Source organism: Dendrobates tinctorius, unplaced genomic scaffold (assembly GCF_039654945.1).
Source record: "Dendrobates tinctorius isolate UK_male_01 unplaced genomic scaffold, ASM3965494v1 ptg000254l, whole genome shotgun sequence".
NCBI classification, from domain to species: Eukaryota; Metazoa; Chordata; class Amphibia; order Anura; family Dendrobatidae; genus Dendrobates; species Dendrobates tinctorius.
Genome location: NW_027361921.1, coordinates 24,777,804 through 24,799,340, shown reverse-complemented (window position 1 = coordinate 24,799,340; position 21,537 = coordinate 24,777,804). Strand labels below are relative to the sequence as shown.

Here is a 21,537-nt window from a genome sequence, read left to right as displayed (position 1 = left end):
TCAGCACTGGTTCCAGACATTAAACCCACGTGTGCAAGTCAAACCCGCACTGAGATCATGACAGTACCCCCCTCTCAACGGGGGGCCTCTGGACCCCCTAGGCTTGCCTGGGTATTTAGCATGGAAAGCCCGCACCAGGCGATCAGCATGCATCAACCGGGCCGGTACCCAGGACCTGTCTTCCAGTCCATACCCCTTCCAATGAACCAGGTACTGTACCGACCACCGTACCAACCTGGAATCTACGATATGACCAACCTCGTACTCCACCTGCCCCTCGACCAAAACAGGAGGAGCAACGAACTCGGAGTCTCCCCGGACTGCTTCAAAAGGTTTCAGTAGAGATTTGTGGAAGACGTTAGGGATCTTGAAAGAGGGTGGAAGGCACAGCCTATACGCCACTGGATTGAGATTTTTTTCACAATCTTGTATGGGCCAATGAATTTGGGCCCCAACTTGGCTGAAATAACCTTCAACTTTAAATTTTTCACGTGGAGAGCCAAACCTGGTCTCCAACCTGAAACGTGGGCCCTGGTGTTTGTTTCCTGTCCGCGAAAAACTTATACCTGCCCTGAGACCTAGATATAATCTGCTGAACTTCTGCCCACGTATTCTGTAATCGCTGAACAGAGCCCTCAGCCCCGAGACACCCCGAGTCCAGACAAGAAAACAAACCAAAATGAGGACTGAACCCATAATTGATCAAAAAAGGAGTCATACCCGTGGATTGACTCACCCGACTATTGAAGGCACATTCAGCCAATGGCAGTGCATCGCACCAGTCATTCTGTCTAGCAGAGGTTAGACACCTGAGGATCTGTTCCAGAGACTGGTTAGTGCGCTCCGTCTGACCATTGCTCTCAGACGAAGACGCAGACGAAAAGGGCAGAGACATCCCTAATTTTTTGCAGAAAGCATGCCAAAACTTAGCCACAAACTGCACACCACGATTAGACACCACATTCAGGGGTACCCCATGCAACCGGATCACATGCTGCACAAACAACCTGGACAACGTCTCAGCTGACGGTAGTGCGGACAGGGGTACAAAATGAGCCTGCTTAGAAAACCTGTCCACCACTACCCATACCACTGTATTACCCTTAGATGGAGGGAGATTGGTAACAAAATCCATGGATAAGTGAGTCCATGGTCTTTCAGGCACTGCCAAGGGCATCAGCTCCCCTGCCGGCCAGCTATGAGAGCTTTTAGAACGAGCACAGACCCCACAACCAGCAATGAATTTTTTTATGTCCGAACCAAGGGTAGGCCACCAAAAGATCCTAGCCACCGCCAGACGCGTGGCTGAAATACCAGGGTGAGCACTCAGCTTGGATTCATGGAACTCCTGCAAGAGTTTCAGGCGAAGTTGCTCTGGGACAAACAACTTCCCCTCCGGCTTGGCCACCGGGGCCCGCGACTGGGCCCCCTGAATCTCCCGTTCCAATTCAGACGAGACCTCTGCTATCACAACCCCAAGGTGAAGAATGGAGGATGGTGGCTCAGGGGGAGACACCGGCTGAAAACAGCGCGATAAGGCATCAGCCTTGACATTCTTAGACCCTGGACGAAATGTAATCGTAAACTGAATGCGGGGGAAAAAAGTGACTAACGGGCCTGTCTTTCAGCAGACTCAATGTATGACAAATTTTTGTGATCCGTGATCACCGTAACCAGGTGACTGGCCCCCTCCAAAAAGTGCCTCCATTTTTTCAAACGCCAATTTGACTGCAAGAAGCTCTCTATTGCCTACGTCGTAATTTCTTTCCACAGCAGAGAACTTCTTGGAAAAGAAAGCACATGGCCTGAGGTTGGTTAGAGTGGCAGGCCCTTGGGACATTACCGCCCTCCCCCACCTCACAGGTGTCCACTTCCACGACGAATGGTTTGGATGGATCTGGCTGTACTAACACGGGAGCAGGCATAAAGCTTCTTTTCAGGGTCACAAAGGCCTCTTTCGCGAACGAGAACCAGTTTCTCACCTCCGCACCTTTACATGTAAGATCTGTGAGTGGTTTGACCACCTGTGAAAACCCTCGAATAAATTTGCGGTAATAATTGGAGAACCCCAAGAAGCGCTGAAGGCCCTTAAGGTTTCGGGGTTGCACCCAATCAGTAATGGCCTGCACCTTCTTAGGGTCCATGCAAAAACCCTCACAGGACACAATTAATCCCAAAAAAAACAATTCTTGAACAAAAAACACACATTTCTCTAATTTGGCATACAGATGATTTTCCCTCAGTCTTTGGAGAACGGTTCGTACATGATTCAGATGAGATTGGCTGTCGGGAGAGTAAATCAGAATATCGTCTAAGTAAATGAGAACAAAACGACCAATGAGATCCGAGAATACCACTTTGATGAAATTCTGAAATATGGCTGGGGCATTGGTAAGACCAAACAGCATGACTAAATTTTCAAACAGTCCCTTGGTCGTGAGGAGCGCGGTTTTCCATTCATCCCCCTCCTGGACCCTTATCAAATTATATGCCCCTCGAAGATCCAGTTTGGAGAACCATTTTGCCCCTGAAAGTTGGTTGCACAAATCGGGAATCAACGGAAGGGGGTATGTATTTTGTACAGTAATCTTGGTGAGCTCACGAAAATCGAGGCAGGGACGTAAACCGCCATCTTTTTTCTTTACAAAAAAAACCCCTGCCGCCACAGGTGAGACTGAGGGACATATGTGTCCTTTGTGAAGACTCTCAGCAATGTAATCTTTCATGGCCAAGCACTCAGGGCCAGACAAATTAAACAGATGGGCTTTAGGCAATTTAGCCCCCGGGACTAACTCGATAGCACAGTCAAAGGGTCGATGTGGCGGCAACGTCTCGGCCTCGCTTTCAGAGAAGACATCTTCGAATTCTTTCAGGTACTCCGGAATACCTTCCAGCTCGACAGATGACACAGATACAGATTTAACAGGTTCAACCAATAGTGCAGACTTATCACATAACATCGAATCATTAAACCCCCACTGAACAATCTCCCCCATTTTCCAATTAATGACTGGGTTATGGCGTTGTAACCAGGGCATGCCCAACACCAATCCTGCAGGTAGATTGTCCAGAACCAAGCAACTTAAGTTTTCCACATGGGTAGCGCCCACTTTGAGCGAAAGCAAGTCAGACATAAAGAGAATTCCCTCTTTAGTGAGGGGGAGGAGTCAATGGCCACCACTTTGATTGGAACCTTAAGTCTAACTGTCCCTATCTTACAGCATGTGACCAATTGGGAGTCAATAAGATTGATGGATGATCCGCAGTCCACGAAAGCTGTAGAGGGAAAAAAACAACCGTCCACTAACAGTTCTACATGAAGCAACACCTTAGAAAATGAGAAAAAGGGTACCTGAGGGTCTGAGTAGTCTCCCCGCTGACTACCCAGACCTAGTCGCTTCCCGTCGACCGGGTTGAGGATGGACAATCAGGACACTCCCTTTTCCAATGTCCCGTTTTACCAAAGTAGAAGCATAACTGCTTTTCTCTCCGGCATTGTCTCTCCTTTTCCTTCAGGGAGAGAGCCCCTACATCCATGGGCACAGAAACACAGTCTCTTTTCCACTAGGGATCAATGGAGTCTCTGCCTGCATCACCCCCTTGGCTCGCAGCCTGCGGTCCATCCGGACGGCCTGGGTCATGGCGTCCTCGAGTGAGTTAGGTGGGGGATGTAATGCCAATGCATCCTGTAACCGCTCTGACAAGTCTCTGTGAAAGAGTTCTCGAAATGCGGCGTCGTCCCAAGAGACCTCTGCGGCCCAGCGGCAGAATTCTGTGCAAAACCACTCAGCCGAGTGTTTCCCCTGACAGACACTCATCACCATGTCCTCTGCCAATCGCACTCGGTCCGGCTCATTGTATATGTGCCCAAGGGCCTCAAAAAACGCATTCACAGACACTCTCCCAGGGGCAGTGGGAGGAAGGGAGAAAGCCCAAGCTTGTGGGGACCCTCTTAATAAAGACATAATGACCCCAACCTTCTGACTTTCATCCCCAGAGGAACGTGGCCTCAAACTAAAGAAGAGTTTGCAACCCTCCATGAAGACCCTGAACTCCTTTTTGTTCCCAGAAATCAGGCAGTTTAACAGGTGGTACCAGGGACACCAAAACAACATCACTCGCCCCAGCCTCCTGAGACCCAGCAGCTAAAGCCCCTCGCACTGTCTCAGAAACCTGCTGCTGAGAATGAGCCAGAGCTTGCTGCTCCAGAGATAAACCCTGAAACATCTGACTAAGATTTTTCATTTGTTCAGCCAAAGATTGTATGGGATCCATATTTCTCAACAGAGAAAAAAAAAAAAAACTTAACGGTCAGTTATAATGTCACGGTCCTGTTAATGTCGGCGTGCAGCCACCACTGAGCAAGGACTTACCCACACTGCAGAGGGGCCCGGGGTCAGACATGGCCAGATAGTTCAAGGAAACAGGACCTGGAGAATCTGGAGTCAGTGAGCAGTGAAGGACCTACGGTCATGTGACCACAAGAGGGCGGGGCTTAGCGTCCTGCTATCAGAGATAGGCAGAACACTAATACAGGAATTCTCAAAGTCAGACAAACCGGGTCATACACAGAGTTAAGTACCAGGGATGAGACAGAACGGAGAGTCGGGGCCAAGCAGAGATCAAAACCAAACAGACATAGAAGGTACCAAGCAGAATCCAACAAGCAGTATCCAGAGAACAGACCGAGTCATACACAGAGTATCAGATAAACAAGAATACAGCACAAACACACTCAGGGGTCACCACACTATGCCAAGGGCGAAAGTATAACTGACGGGAATGGGAGCGTCCTGAGGCTATAAGAAGCTATCCCAGAACCAGGGAGAGGCCACAATCATAAGCCCCAGGTGTGCAGGTAAGCCTGCACTGGGATCAAAACCTTTAACCCCAGAAATGCCAGTCACCAGCACTGGTTCCAGACATTAACCCCACATGTGCGAGTCAAACCCGCACTGAGATCATGATATCAGCCTGATCGAGGTGCGGTGGATTTTGATGAGCGTCTCAGTAAGCTGGAAAAGCTATTAATACAAGAGACCAAAATATGGTGGGACCATGCCACTTTAAACAACTATGTGGCTAAAGATATGATACCAAGAGGTCTACGTATAAAAAAATTGCCGACCACTCTCTACTCAGAAGAATTTAAAAATGAATGGAATATGGCCTTAAGCAATTGTTCATTAAACCTGATGAAATTAATAATTAAACATGAGGACTTGAAACTCAAGGAAGTTCAACATGAAATTAAATGCCTCAATGGTGGAGTGTAAATCATTGACACAATTTGACTCTCTTGCAGCTTCCATGAATCATAAGGTTTCCATGTTGGAGGAAGAGATTATGGATCGAAAGAAAAGGAAGCTTGCCAGAGACTTAAATGACCACTCCACAAATAAGGTTTATGAATGGGGCAATTGGGATAATACTAATAAAACTCCCAAATCCATCTTGAAATATAGCCAGACTCACAGTAAACGCAGAAATCTCAAAAGGACATTTAAATCACATGTGTCATTCACCTCATCGGATTTGGATTCTTCGGATAATCCTCTAAGTGCCTCAGATGTTTCTATTAATGAGAACACTCCAGGTCCATCGAAACAAGATTATCGGCGCTCAAAAAACGCCAAAGGCGAGGGGGCAGAAAGCATCGCAGGAGGTCAAGGGGTAATTACCCGAAGGAAGAAGTACCAGTATTAACACAGGACTATAATAAAGTTCTTAATTTATCCTCAGTCAATCTTAGGCCTCTTTCACACATCAGTTTTTTGCCTTCAGGCGCGATCCGGCTTTTTTTGGAAAAAACGGATCCGGCAAAATGCAATGCCGGATCCGTTTTTTCCCCATTGACTTGCATTAGCGCCAGATCGCGCCGGATGGCATTGCGTTTCATCCGTTTTTTGCCGGATCCGGCAACTTGTCTCATTCCGGCGTCTTGAAAAAACGTCTACTGTAACGTTTTTTGTCTCCGGCGAAAAAGCCGGAAGCGCCGGATCCGGCGCTTCCAGCTTTTTGCTACAATGAAAGTCTATGGGCGCTGGAATGCGCCGGATCCAGAAAAAGACGGATCCAGCAACCGGATCCGGTTTTTTTAAGTCTGCGCATGCTCAGATCCAATTGGCCAGCCGCCAGGAACAGAGACGGATCCAGCAAAAAAACGGATCCGTTTCTACAGTTCTCCAAAATTTATGCCGGATCCGTTTTTTCTAAAAAAAGCCGGATCCTGCCTGACGGCAAAAAACTGATGTGTGAAAGTAGCCTTACAGAAAAACAAATCCAAATCCTTTCGTTAGGTCTCAATTTTGTCCCAGACCAGGACTTTGATCTCTTTTCCACCATCTTGGATGTGAATAAATTTATGCGCAACTTAACGGTTAAAAAGGATTTTTTTAGTGACATTAATTCAGATGAGCATTCTTCTCAAATACAACATAATTATTCTCATGGTATTTGTAATGAATATACTGATATGAATTTCAAAGAGCAATTAGCGCTCATTAATTTACAAGACTTGGAATCGCAGTCCCCACCTAAAAAGGGAGAATGCGATCAGTCTTTTTCTTTTGTCACTAAGAATCTTTATTTTTACCCAGTACAGGCAAGACCTAACTGTATGGAGTGATTTCAAGAGATGGTTGAGAGGGATTTGCTCATTCTTTATAACCAAACTAGGTCTTTAAATAAACCAAATAGAAATTTATCTATTCATCAACATATGATATTAAAGGAATTAAAGGATAATTCTAGCTTGGTCATAAAGATGTCCGACAAAGGTGGAGTGGTAGTGGTGTTAGATTCCATAGATTATCATGAAAAAATGATGGAATTACTGTCTGATAACACCACCTACATAAAATTTAAGACACAACCCTGCTCAGGAATTTAAAGAAAAAAGCAGTGCTTTAATTAAGGAGGGTCTCAGTCTGGGAGTACTGACAACCAATCAGGCTGATTTTTTTGGAAATAAAAAACCCTGTTCTCCCGATTATACACTGGGTTCCTAAAATGCATAAATCTGTTGGCATTCCACCAATGCGACCAATAGTATCAGAGATTGGGTCAAATAATGATCACTTGTGCCAATGGGTTGATTCATTGCTCCAACCCTTGGTTCAACGAACCCCTGGATACATCAAGGATTCTAAACAGGTTTTGGGCATTTTTTCAAAAAAAATTTGGTCATCAAAATATACGTGGCTAACCTGTGATGTAATTTCTTTATATACCTGTATTTTTCATGATGTGGCAATACGAGCTTTGCAGTTTCATTTTTCCAAGTATAGCAATTTTTCGGTCAATCTGCAAAATTATATTTTACAAGTTGTTTCGTTTCTAATGTCACATAATTTTTTCATGTTCAATGGAGAGTTTTTTCTGCAATTAAAAGGAGTGGCAATGTGGGGTAAATTCTCACCTTCCCTTGCTAACCTGGTAATGTCCTTTTGAGAAATGGAGTTCATATACTCTGTTTCAAATCCTTTTCTGGAGCAATTAGTCTGGTATGGCAGATACATCGATGATACCCTAATTATCTGGGGGGAATGTATCTGCCATACCAGATTTTGTGACATATTTGAATTCTAATAAATATAATATCCAATTTACGTATAAATGTGATTCCAAGAAAATTTAATTCCTGAATTTGGATTTGATGGGTGAGGCAGGTGCCATTATTCACACAAAAATGCACCACGAACCCTTTAGTGGGAACACTGTTTTACATGCAACAAGTAGTCACAATAAACATACAATAAAATCAATCCCAGTAGGAGAGTATACCTGGGTTAAACGAAATTGCAGTTCTGATGAGGTTTTGAAGGAAGAGTTCAGACATGTCACTAACAAATTGAAGAACTGCAGGTATCCGAATTGGACTCTAAATAGAGTGCAACAAATAGTGCAAAAAAAGACACGAGAGGAATTAATTATGCCATCTTTAATGAGGAATAAAAATAAGGATATAGGAAACAAACCATACATCTGTTTTCAATTTAGTCCACAATTTTTGTGCATTAAAAAAATAGTCCATAAATTTTTACCTGGTTTATATGAGGATGAGAAATTAGTGCAGATTTTGGCATCCGGTGTAAATGTGGTGTCCAGGAGAGCTCCTTCATTGGGGAACAAATTATCTCCAAGCATGTTTTCATTGGATCGCAAAAAATGTAAAGAAAATTGGCTCACTATTAAAGGTTTTTACAAATGTGGCGCAAATATATGTAAAACGTGCAAACATGCGCAGGTATCCAAAGAATTCAGCAATTGTGATCACACTTCAGTTTTTAAAATTAAAAATTACATTAATTGCAACTCATACAATATAGTATATAAAATTAATTGTGATCAGTGCAATGTAGCTTATGTCTGATGTACATCCAGACAACTAAAAATACGGATTAGGGAGCACTTGCATGACATAGTCAATACAAATAATTTTGAAAGAAATATTTCAGCAGCTTCAAAGCATTTCATTGATTGTCATGCTAGAAGTACATTACATTTTAGGGTACACAGAATTGAGCGTGTGAACCTGTCATCTAGGGGGGAAACATCAGACGATGCCTTCTCACCCGAGAGGCATTTTGGATTTACCATTTAAATACCAGATATCCAAATGGCTTAAATAAAAGACATGATTTAATGTTGCACTATTGTTAAATGTTTTAGCATATGTGTTGTCGGATGTATTTTTCATATGTCATGTTTTGTTCATGCAAAGGACCTGTCGGAAATGTCATGTGATTTATACAAGTAATTTCATTGGTTGGTCGCATATATATATATATATATATATATATATATATATATCTCCGATTTGTGATGTTTGTTGAGTATGGCTTTGATAAAGACCATGTAGGTCGAAACGCGTAGCCTCTTGTCCTGTTCTGGTGTGGTTATATGGAAAGTCTTATGATGTGTCAATTTTACTTCAGTTAATAAAGAAGAATTCCATGCAGCTGGAGCCACACTTCTTTTTTCAGGCTTCATATTTCATTCAATTTTTTTCTCATACCCATAGACTTGAATGATTGAGTCTCATCTGATTTTTGGAAGAAAATCATGCATTATGCAATTTTTTTTTCACATGCAGATTGTCAGTGGAAAAAAACTTGCTCATCTGTACTGACCCACTGAATAACATTGGTCCGCATGTTATCTCTTTGTTTATCAGATAGCACTAGAACTAAAAATATGGTCATGTGCATGAGCCCTCAAAGAGACTTTTGACTCACAAATAGAGCATAGCATGACCCAGCTAGTCGCAATTGCGGTGGCGTCATTGGGAAGAGGAGCAGAGCAGCATCGGACACTGGAGAAAGCGGCAGCAGAGGACTATATTAATACACACACTACATTACATACACATATACACTCATTTAATAAAAAATATACATGGGAGTTCTTCTTTAATGTTACTGAAATAGCTTACACAAGGTGTCGTACACATGCCTCATGTAATACTTCAAGTCCTGTATACTGTATTAAATGTCTATACATAATTTAGACAGAATAAATACATTAACAAAAAAAGTGTTATTTATTTCCAAATGCTCCTTTTACATAGCTGGACTTGTGGAAACCAGACATTGTAGAAGAGATATATCCTGGAAGAGAAGTACATGTTCATGTCAAAAGTTCCTATTTGCAGCAGATGAAAGAAAACCTTGTGCAACAAGACATACCATTTAAGTAAGTTTCTTAAATTACTGTGTATTTTTACTGCGATTTTCAACTTGAACTCATGATGACAAAGTACTAATGACATAACAGATTGTCATGTCAGTTATGAAGAGAGGATTCTTTCTCTTCATAATTTCATGGTATAAAAAATGTATTTTGCTCACTAGAAACATTTCCATTTGCCACATCAGCTTTGCAATATTAAACACCTGTTGGATGGGGCATGAAAAAACAAAACCCTCTTTCCCTAGAATAGTGTTTTCAAGATAATGGAAGAATGATGCACTTACCTGGTAAAGGAGATGCTGAAAGTTGATTAGCAGTTATGCAAAGTTTCCTGTGTTGTGGACCATCTTGGGAACTGACTGTTAAGTCTCAGTTTGGAAAATGGACACATTGCTGAAAAGAAACATACTTAAGCCTCCTTCACACATCATGGTGATTCCTGTACAGGAAAAACCTGACCACTATTGATTACAATGGGTGTGTGTGTGGACTACATACAGACACAAAAAACAAACATGTGAAGAAGGCCTTACCAATACATGTCGAAGGCTAGTTTCACACTTGCTTTTTTTTGCAGCGAGTTTTTCCCGCAAAAAAACGCATTGAAAAAACGCATACAAAAGCATACAACTGCTGCGTTTTTTTCAAGCATTTTTATGAGCATGCATGAAAAAAACGCAGCGTTTTTATGCGTTTGTATGCGTTTTTAGTGCGTTTTTACCGCGTTTGCGTTTTTTTCCAACATTAGGTGGCCCCTCACACTAACCCAAACCATGACTTTACTAACCCTAACCCTAACCCTAACCCTGACCCTAACCCTAACCCTGACCCTGACCCTAACCCTTAACCAAATCATACTTAACCCTAACCCAAACCCTAAACCCTAACTAACCCTGACCCTGACCCTGACCCTAACCCTAACCCTAACCCTAACCCTGACCCTAACCCTAACCCTAACCCTGACCCTAACCCTTAACAAAACCATACTTGACCCTGACCCTAACCCTAACCCTGACCATAACCCTAACCCTAACCCTAACCCTGACCCTAACCCTTAACCAAACCATACTTAACCCTAATCCTGACCCTAACCCTGACCCTAACCCTTAACAAAACCATACTTAACCCTAACCCTGACCCTAACCCTAACCCTAACCCTGACCCTAACCCTTAACCAAACCATACTTAACCCTAACCCTGACCCAAACCCCAACCCTAACCCTGACCCTGACCCTAACCCTAACCCTAAACCCCCTTAACTAACCCAAACCCCTAAATTCCATGGTTAAAAAAAAAAAACGCATATGCAAAAAAACGCATACATGAGCATGCCAGTGCGCACATATGCGCATCCATAGGCTATAATGGCCATTTTTAGCGCAAAACGTGCGCATATGTGCGCATGCGCTTTTTTGCAGGGCCAAAAAATGCAACATGCTGCGTCTGGAAAATACAAACGCACACCCCAAAAAAACGCAGCGCATGAAAATCGCATACATGCGCTTACAAGCGCGCAGGTATGCGCACCCATGTTAAATATAGGGGAAAAAACGCATGCGCACATATGCGTTTTTTTCAGCGCTAAAAAACGCAAATGTGAAACCAGCCGAAAATGCCAGTTTACTGCAGGCCCTAATGGTATAGAATGGAAGTAGCAAAGGGGTAAAATGCTGATGGACAACCACTTGCACACCCACCATCCATGAGTAGGGGTGGATGCTTAATATTTTAAATACAGAGGAGGCTTGTATTAGGGGCCAGTCACACAGATATGGACTGCACCCAGGGGCACACCTGCCATGAGGCAAGTTGAGCACTCTGCCTCAGGCGGCGTGCATCCCAGAAGATAGGGGGTGGCAGATTCTGCCGATATAGGAACTGAACTTGCTTCGGAGACGCAGGTTCAGTTCCTACTCTATTGCCTTGCGGGTTCGGGAGCTATACCTGCCTTTCCTGCACTGCACTGATACACCGCCACACCCCCCAAATGCACCCCATCCTAGCCCATCCAGAGAGACCCACCACAACCTGCAGAGCCGCACACCACATATATGGCTGCTCTGTGTGCACAGGACCTGTGATGAGGTCACAGGAGGGGAGGTGTCAGGGGTCACATGATCACGGGCCTCGGTGTCTGCAGGACTCTGCTGTGCTGGTTGTCAAGGTGCTGGATGAGGGGAAGTTTATGTGTGGGGTCAGGAGGGGTTTACAGAGTAGATGCAGCAGAGCTGTGTGTGTACGAGGTGTACAGAGCGGAGCCCTGTGTGTGCGAGGTGTGCGGAGTGGAGCCGTGTGTGTAAGAGGTGTGCGGAGCTGAGCCATGCGTGTACAAGGTGTGCGGAGCTGAGCCGTGCGTGTACGAGGTGTGTGGAGCTGAGCCGTGTGTGTACGAGGTGTGCGGAGCTGAGCCGTGTGTGTACAGGGTGTACGGAGCAGAGCCGCTTGAGTACGAGGTGTGCGGAGCGGAGCCGCATGTGTACGAAGTGAGTGCAGCAGAGCCACGTGTGTACGAGGTGGAGCTGAGCCATGTGTGTACGGAGTGGAGCAGAGCCATGCGTGTATGAAGTGTACGGAGCGGAGCCATGTGTGTACGAGGTGTACAGAGCTGAGCCGTGTTTGTACGGAGCAGAGCAAAGCTACGTGTGTACGGGGTGTACGGAGCAGAGCCGCATGAGTACGAGGTGAGCGGAGCCACATGTGTACGAGGTGTGTGGAGCGGAGCCACATGTATGCGAGGTGTGCAGAGCTGAACCGTGTGTGTACAGAGCGGAGAAGAGCCCCATGTGTATGAAATGTACGGAGCGGAGCCATGTGTGTGCGATGTGTACGGAGCTGAGCCGTGTGTGTACGGGGTGTACAGAGCAGATCTGCATGTGTACAAGGTTTACAGAGTGAAGCCAAGTGTGTGCGGAGCTGTGTGTGTATGAGGCATACAAAGTGGAACCGTGTGTGTATGAGGTGTGCGGAGCCGTGCGTGTACTAGGTCGGTGTATGGTTGGGAGCATTCATACCTCCTAACCATACCAGATCCAGTGGGACAGTCCCGAATTTGAGAGTCTGCTCCGCTGTCCCGTCTGGAAGTTTACCTTTCCCGCGGACACAGGAGTACACGGCGAAGCCCCGAGGAGCACTTTAAAACTCGCACGTGACGCTCCACCAGAAGTGACGTGCTGGAAGCTGACCGGAAATAAGGTAATTTCAGGAGAAGATTGTGACGGAACCTTGGAGGCACTTCAGGGAATGCTTCAGATCCATCACCGTGTCCTCTGACAGAGCGGACAGCGGGATCTCCCTGGAATTGAGGATGCTGGCCATGTGAGCGAATCATGTTATGTCCGGCATTGAGAGGCTTAAGTGGGCATTACAATGGGAGCCAGGCTGCTATAGTATCTTTATAGAATCTCTTTCTCTTTCTGTTCTTTCTTTCTCTCTCTGTTTCTTTCTCTCTCTCTGTTTCTTTCTTTCTCTCTGTTCTTTCTTTCCCCTTTTTCTTTCTTTCTCTCTGTTCTTTGTTTCTCACTGTTCTTTCTTTTTCCCCTCTTTCTCCCTCTCTGTTCTCTTTCTCCCTCTCTGTTCTCTTTCTTTCTCTCTGTTCTTTCTTTCTTTGCCCTCTTTCTTTCTCTCTGTTCTTTCTTTCCTCTCTTTCTTTTTCTCTCTCTGTTCCTCCTTTATCTCTATCTGTTCTTTCTTTCTCTCTCTGTTCTTTATTTTGCTCTCTGTTCTTTGTTTCCTCTCTTTTTTTCTCTCTCTGTTCTTCCTTTCTCTCTCTGTGTTCTTTCTCTCTCTGTTCTTTCTTTCCCCTCTTTCTTTCTTTCTCTCTCTGTTCTTCCTTTCTTTCTCTCTTTCTTTCTTTCTCTCTCTGTTCTTTCTTTTTTCTCTCTCTCTGTTATTTCTTTCTTTCTTTTCCTCAGTACCAGTCAGTGTGCCCATAGTACCAGCTACTATGCCCTCAGTACCAGTCAGTGTGATCAGCAGTGCTAAATGCTAAATGGAGCACGAGGGCCAGAATGGAGCATGGGGCAGCAGAATGGAGCACGGGGGCAGAATGGAGCATGGAGGGGGCAGAATGGAGCATGGAGGGGGCACAATGGCACACAGAGGGGCAGAATGGAGCACGGGGGGCAGATTAGAGCAGATGGCAGGATGGAGACAGATGGGGCAGGATTGGAGCCCGATGGGGCAGGATCATGGGGCAGGTTGGATATGATGGAGACAGATAGGGCAGGATCATGGGACATCACATGGGGCCAGAATGGATATCCATGAGGGCAGGATGGGAGAACATATGGCTGGAGCCAGGAATTTGACACACGGGGGCCAGGATATACCTTAGGGGATAATTAAGGAATTATCTGTGGAGCAAGGTGGATATTAAAATTTAACCTTTTTTAGGTAAAATTGTTAAAAGCCAAATTAGTCAAACAACAAAAACAAAGGGGTAATACAGTGAAGGAAGTGCCCTATAACCAATGAACAGAAAAGGTGGTTGTTAAAAAGGTACTACTGGCCTCTCAGATCCTCAATATTAATCTGACCTGATAGCAAAATGACTATAGTTTCCAGGTATGCGGCGCACCAAATTGCAACGGTGCGCCGACCAGCGCCAAACGCAACCGTCAAAAGGATGCATGCGCCACCAAATGCATACCTGCGCACGGCCTGTGTCCCCAATGCTAAAGATAGGGGATGCAGGACGCATGCAGCGTCATGCGCCCATAGGCGGAGCTACCGGCAGAGGTGCGGCAGGGGGCGGGGCTTAGCGGCGGCCGTGCGCAGGCTGACGCTGCGGCCTTAAACGCTAATGTGAAACCACCCTTACTTATGTCCTAAGCTGATTCTACCTAACTGCGGAGATTGGCACCCTAAAAGATACAAGATGTGGTGCCCCCACTTGTCAGTGGCTGCTCCTGTCTTATCTAGATGTCCCTGTTATAAGCAGACGAGAAAAGACCAGTCTGTAATTAGAGATGAAAATAAATGTATTGAATGTAGTAGACTTTGTCCAAAATGAGTATATGGTAAAGGCATTACGATGTACAATACAAAATAATATTGAGGTATCGTGTTAGCCAGAAAAAGCGATGTAAATACTTAGGTCCCAAAAAAATGAGAAAGGTATTCAAGGAGTGATACCTTTATTTGCTAACGAGAAAAATTATATTTGCAAGCTTTCAGGGCTCAGAAGGCCCCTTCATCAGGCTACATTACAACTGAATTACTGTGAAGAGACGGCAACATTTAAACAGGAATTACAACAGGACATGAGATGATGCAGGCCAAGGAAATCAAATTAAGGTAAGACACACAAAAAAAATCAATAATCTACAGTCAAGCTCTAAGGTACATTCGGATCTGTTCAGACAATGAGGATAGAAAACTACACCTACTATCACTTAGGAAAACATTCCTACAACAAGGGCATCATCCACTTATAATTGATGAACATATCCACAGAGCTACAAGGATACCAAGAAGCAACCTCCTGGATTACAAACAGAAGGAGGACAACATCAGGGGGCCCCTTGTGGTCACTTACAACCCTCACATGAGCATTTTAAGGAAAATTGGTGCTGACCTCCAACCCATATTCGACAGAGATCACAGACTGTAGTAGAGCAGTGGCAGTTCTGGGAATATTGCTTTCAAACAGCCTCCCAACCTAAGGAATATTTTTGTCAGAGGTGCCCTTGCATCACCATCAGAGACAGTCACAGTCCCCTGTAACAGTAAGAAATGCAAAACCTGCAACCACATATCAGCAACAGATAAAGTCCCCATACCCAACACAAATCAGGACTATAAGATCATGGACTTTTTTTCATGTACATCCTCCAATGTAGTGTACATGATACAGTGTACAAGGTGCAATGCAGGGACATACATGGTGGAAACTAAGCAAAAACTATAAACAAAGATGAATCTGCATAGACACACTTAAAAATGAGCTTGACACACCTGTAGGGATACACTTCTCTAGACCTGGACACAGCTTGGCAGATCTAAAAGTCCTAATATTGAAAGGTCACTTTAATAGTGACAGAGAAAGAAAAATCTGGGAGTTCAAATTTATAAATATGTTGCAATCTCTAACAATAGGACTCAATCTGACACCTGGATTTGATGCGCCCCAGAGGCCGTGGGATACTCAGAACCGGGCTGGTTGTCTTAAAGGGATGTGTCACAATGGCAGTGACCCGGTCTGTGGCCCCAGGCAGTCATGTAAAAGGGGTAGAATTGAATGGGAATAAAGTTTATGTAGTGATTCGTGATGCCAGTTGGAGTGTTCGACTGTAGTATAGCCGGCACTGCAGATAATCCCTGGGGGAGTAGATGGTGATGGCAGTGCAGATATTTAACCCTCTCCAACCAGGGCTGACCCCCAGAGATTGTGATGGAAATAGAAGGCACGGAGTAATAAGGCAGGAGACAGGGAAAGTCACTTTATCATTTACTGTAGTTCAGGTGCAGTTCAGAGGAGATATTACAACTCTCACCAGGTTACAGTCTGCTTTCCAAAATGGGAGTTATCCTTCCCTCTGCTGTGACTCAGTGTAAGCTTCCTGCTATTCTAATCCCTTCAGGGACAAAGGCTTCCCAGAGTTTGGAACTTTCCAGTATAGCCACTACTCACTGTGTTTTCCTCCTCGGCAACTTGTGGCAGCTTGGATCCTGTGTGAAAGTTCAAGTTCCTTCTTGCACAATCCTTCACTGACCCTAGTTCACTGCAGTCTTCCTGGGGAAAACACTCTGCTGTTGGTTGTATAAACCCACACAGTCTCTCAGCTTACCACCCTGCTATGAAAGCATGGATGACCTAGGGGCTGATTCCCTGATGCTTCTTAGCTTTACTCCTGAATGGAACTCAAGTCATCATGGCTGCCAGGAGTGTTCTTTTCCTCCTTCTTCTTCACTGAAACAACAACTCTTGACTCCTCCCCCTCCCAGTTAGGGTATGTCTGCAAAGCTCTAAGCTTCAGACAAGTAAGGGAGTGAGGTAAATTGTGTGTGTTGTGGTCTCTAGCAGAGAAAGCATATCTCCCATTGCTCACAAAACACATACAAAACAGTACATATTTAACCCTAATGTGGCGGTAAAGGTGCAGGGTGCCACATTCCCCCCTAGCTAAAGGCAGCACATCCTCAGGCTACACATAGAACATAAGCATATAACAAAATGACAACACTTAGCCTAAGTTGAGTCGTGGATTACAGCCCAAAACCACTTCTGATTGGTTGGATTGTCCCTGAGTGCAGCTGCAGGGCACACAGACCATAATATGAAATTCACTGCACTGGCTATTTTAGATGGCTTCCTGCCAAGGCATGATGAGCGGTTTTTCTTCTCAAGTTTATGAGTCCTTACAAGAGTTCTTGTAGTAGAAAAAGGCATAGCAACTACTGAAATCTCACAGTCCATATGGGTACAATTTCTTTAACATTTTTAATAATGTTACCTAAGGCAAAGTTCAATGTAAGTACAAGTCAAAACTAAATTATTAATCTTAGACTATTTTACAAATCATTTCTATAGCGAGAAGGGGTTTGGCTCTGTGTGCTACGCTGTGATCTGCGCAAGATAGGAATGCATACTAGATGACTTCCTACGAATCTTTGAACCTACCATGGGTACAATAGGTTTACTGCTGACTGTCGGCAAGTTTTCTGATTCTTCCACGAGAACAGTGTTAGTGGCTGGCATTAGCGACTCGTCGCTTCCAGAACAACTTGGTGTCTCTGGTAAAGACCTTTGTGGGAACACCATCACTGGAACTACCACTGCTTTGCTAACTTGTAGCCAAGAACTAGGGAATTCACCTAGAACAGTGCAAATCTTTGTATCAGTCTTTTCTTTTAGCTGAGGATCTTCTTTATTATCAACTGTCTCTGGATACGATAGTACACGTTTTTCCGCCGTTTTTGGAGATGGTACACACTTTGCTGTTGTCATAGCTAGATGGATGAATAGTGTAAGGCTGAGCCTCCCATTGGTCATCTAACTTGTGGTTTCTTCTCTTTTTCTTCAACACTTGTTCATCTGTTGGTAAGGGGGTTGCCACAGCATGTCTATTAAAGTTCCTTTCTTGTTTTTGCCTAGCTTGAGCAAGACTTTACTCTACACATTGCTGAACTGCAGTTGTCTTTCAGTATTCCAATCAGTGTCCAATTGGCTGGATATGGTTTCAGGAGTTAGGACTCCCATTTCCAGGTCGATGGGGAGTTTACCTGGATGTGCACGTATCATGTAAGCTGGGGCATATCCTGTGGCGCTGGTTGGGATATGGTTGTACATTTCAATCAAATCAGGTAATTTCTCAAGCCATTGATTCCTTTCTTCCAGTGGTAGGATCTGCAATAAATTGATTACAAGATGATTTAGTTTTTCGCAAAGACCATTGCCTTGCAGATGGTATGGTGTAGTTCTGATCTTTTTACATCCATAGAGGGAGCAAAATTCTTGAAAGACTTCTGCTTGGAAGGCTGGACCTCTGTCTGTCAGCACTTGATCTGGGTAGCCATGGGGTCTGCAGAAATATTCCTGGAATGCCTTTTCAGCTGTTCTTGCTGTTTGGTCTTTCACCGGAATGACCACTAGGAAACGGGAATAGTGATCCACTATTGCTAAGGCATAGGTATGCCCTGATCAGCTTGGGGTTAGTTGCACGTGGTCTAGGGCAACCAGTTCCAAAGGTTGTTTAGTGATGATGGGCTTCAAGGGGGCCCTTTGATTGGCAGAATTCTTTCTTCTGAAATTACATGGGCCGCATTGCCTACACCACTGTTCAATAGACCGTCTCATACCTGTCCAGAAGAAGCGGTCGTAGATGACTACTTCCAGCTTTTTCCAACCAAAGTGTCCTGCTTGATTGTGGTAAGTTTCCAAGACCATGGTCATGTCCTTTTTGGGGACCACGATCTGCCAGACCAGTTCATGCGTACGTGGGTTAATAGCTCTTCAGATCAACTTGCCTTCAAAAAGGAACAGCTTCTTTCTCTCTTTCCGCAACTGTTGGACTTCTGCAGGCGCATCAGGAGCTGGAGATGAATCTACTTCACCAAGGAGCTCTTTGACCATACATATTGCCGGGTCACTGCTCTGCGTCTCTGCCCAACCATGGTGAGGTAGTGGATTAAGGGAAACTTCATGAATGGCAAGACTTCTCCCTGTCACGTGGCTAGAGTCTTGGGAGGCACCGTGGTGGTGGAATGCCGGCATCTCTATTTCTTCCATGTCCTCTAGAGCTTCTGCTGGATCAGGAGCATTTGTAATACGGGACAAATCATCAGTATTGGCATTTTTAGTGCCAGCTCGGTATTTAATGACAAACTCATAATTGGACAACTCAGCCATCCATCTTTGTTCCAAGGTGCTGAGCCTGGTGGTCTCCAGATGGGTTAACGGATTGTTATCGGTATAGATGGTAAATTTGGATGAGGCCAAATAGTGTTTGAACCTCTTGGTCACTGCCCAAACGATAGTCAAGAATTCTAGCTTGAAGGAGCTATAATTGGTAGCGTTTCTCTCAGTAGGATGAAGCTTCCGATTGGTATAAGCAATGACTTTCTCCTTACCCTGCTGCACTTGAGATAGGACAGCTCCTAACCCAACATTGCTGGCATCGGTGTGCAGGATAAACGGCTGATCATAGTCTGGGTACCCTAAGATCTCTTCTCCAGTAAGTGCTTGCTTAAGGCTGTTGAATGACTCATCCAACCTAGCATTCCACTCAATCAGGGGGCTCTCGCCTCTGGCCTTTTTGGGTTGGCCAACTAGGAGATGTTGAAGGGGGGGCTGCCAATTTAGCAAAGTCTTTGATAAAGCGTCTGTAGTATCCCACTAGGCCTAGGAATTGTCTGACCTCTTGGATGTTGGTGGGTACCAGTCTCTGATGACAGTCACTTTGTCTGGGTCGGGTGCTACTCCTTCTGAACTCACGACATGGCATAAATACTGCACTTTGGGTTTTAGGAGATGACATTTAGATGGTTTTACCTTTAAGCTGAAGTTGGACAATGCCTAAAAGACCTCTGCCAGGTGTTGCAGGTGTTCCTCATAGGTCCTGGAATATACAATCACATCATCTAAGTACAATAGCACAGTCTCAAAGTCCATATGGCCCAGGCAACATTCCACAATTCTCTGCAAGGTCCCAAGAGCACTGCTCAATCTGAATGGCATGTAATTAAACTCACATAGCCCCATAGGAGTAGTGAACGCAGTTTTTTCTTTGTCTGCCTCAGCAACAGGAACCTGCCAGTACTTGCTGGTTAAGTCCAAAGTGGAGAAGTACCTAGCTGATTTTAACACTGCTAAAGACTCCTCTATGCGCGGTAAGTTGTATGCATCTTTGTGAGTAATTTTGTTAAGGTGTCTGTAATCTGCACACCTGCGCATTGTACCATCTTTCTTTTTGACTAACACCAGAGCAGCTTCCCAAGGACTGTAGCTATCCCTGATTACCCCTGCTTGTTTCATTTCTCTTAGCATACCTTTTGCAAACTGATAATGAGCAGTAGGCACGGGATGATACCTCTCATTGATAGGTGAGTGATCTCCTGTGGAGATGTTATGTTGAATCCCTTTTACCTGCCCAAAATCCAAGGGATGCTTACTGAAAACCCTCTCATATTCTTGTACCACCCGCTGCACTCATTTTTCTGATGTACAGTGTCAGGAACACCGCACAGCACTTGCTCACTGAGCCAGTTCGCGTGTCCTGAGTACAAAGACTGTGCACAAAGATACCTGCGGAGCGGGGTCTCAGTGGTGACGATGCATGCTCCAAGCTCACAGGACCTGGAGCATGAGACTGCTGGGGGCGTGGCCTCAGCTCCACTGAGTCAGGAGCTGCAGGGAAACTCCTAGAAAGGTAACTACAGGGCAATGTTACCAAGGGGCATAGACAGAGACAGAAACCAGATCAAGCCGGGTCAAAGCACGAGATAGCAATACAGTACCAAAGGGTTAGACAGAATGGATAGTCAGGACGTAGCAATAGATCAGAAAACCAGAACGTGCAATAGACGGTACAATAGGGACAAACTGTAACAGAGTAACGATAGCCAAGCCAGGAGGTCAGAACCAGAAAAGACAATAGTACCAAAACGAGAGACGGAGTACAGAGTGAAGGATCGGACCAGGTCATACACGGGAAGCAAACAAGCAACGCAGAATACATGCACACCAGGGGTCAGACACACCAGAACAACAGTCTAGCTGACAGAGAACCCTGGTAAAGAGTGAGTATAAATACCCCTCCCAGATCCAGAAAGAGGCCATGAACACTTAACCCTGTGAGTGTAGGGCAAGAACCTTGTTCAAACTATGACAGTACCCCCCTCTTAACGGGGGGCCACTGGACCCCCAGGCTTGTCTGGGTATCTGGCGTGGAAAGCTCGCACCAGACGATCAGCATGCACTGAACTGGCCGGAACCCATGACCGATCCTCCAGAGAGTACCCCTTCCAGTGTATCAGATACTGGAGTCTCCGGCGCACCCACCGGGAGTCGACAATGCTCCCTACTTCATACTCCAGCTGCCCCTCTATCAGCACTGGCGGAGCATTTGATGAGGGATCCTTCTCACTGTCCCCACAGGCTTTAACAGGGACCTGTGGAAGACATCAGAAATTTTAAAGGAGGTGGGCAGCTGCAGTCGGTAGGCTACTGGGTTAACAACCTCCACAACTTTGTATGGGCCAATAAACTTGGGGCCCAGCTTTATAGATGGCATCTTAAGCTTGATATTGCAGGTGGATAGCCACACCTTCTCCCCTACTGCAAATGCTGGACCTGACCCCCTCCTTCTGTCAGCAAACCGCTTATAGTTTTCCTGGGCCTTGAAA

The 21,537-nt window shown here is 45.1% G+C and overlaps 1 protein-coding gene across 1 annotated transcript in view; it reads left to right on the top strand.

Annotated features, from left to right (window-relative positions):
• Nucleotides 1-21,537, top strand: part of LOC141067757 (carboxypeptidase O-like) — a 340,782-nt gene that overhangs the window by 40,586 nt on the left and 278,659 nt on the right. The window contains exon 3 of the mRNA XM_073558228.1: nucleotides 9,572-9,696. Within this exon, the coding sequence (XP_073414329.1) occupies nucleotides 9,572-9,696 (125 nt within the window). The remainder of the gene's footprint in view (nucleotides 1-9,571; nucleotides 9,697-21,537) is intronic.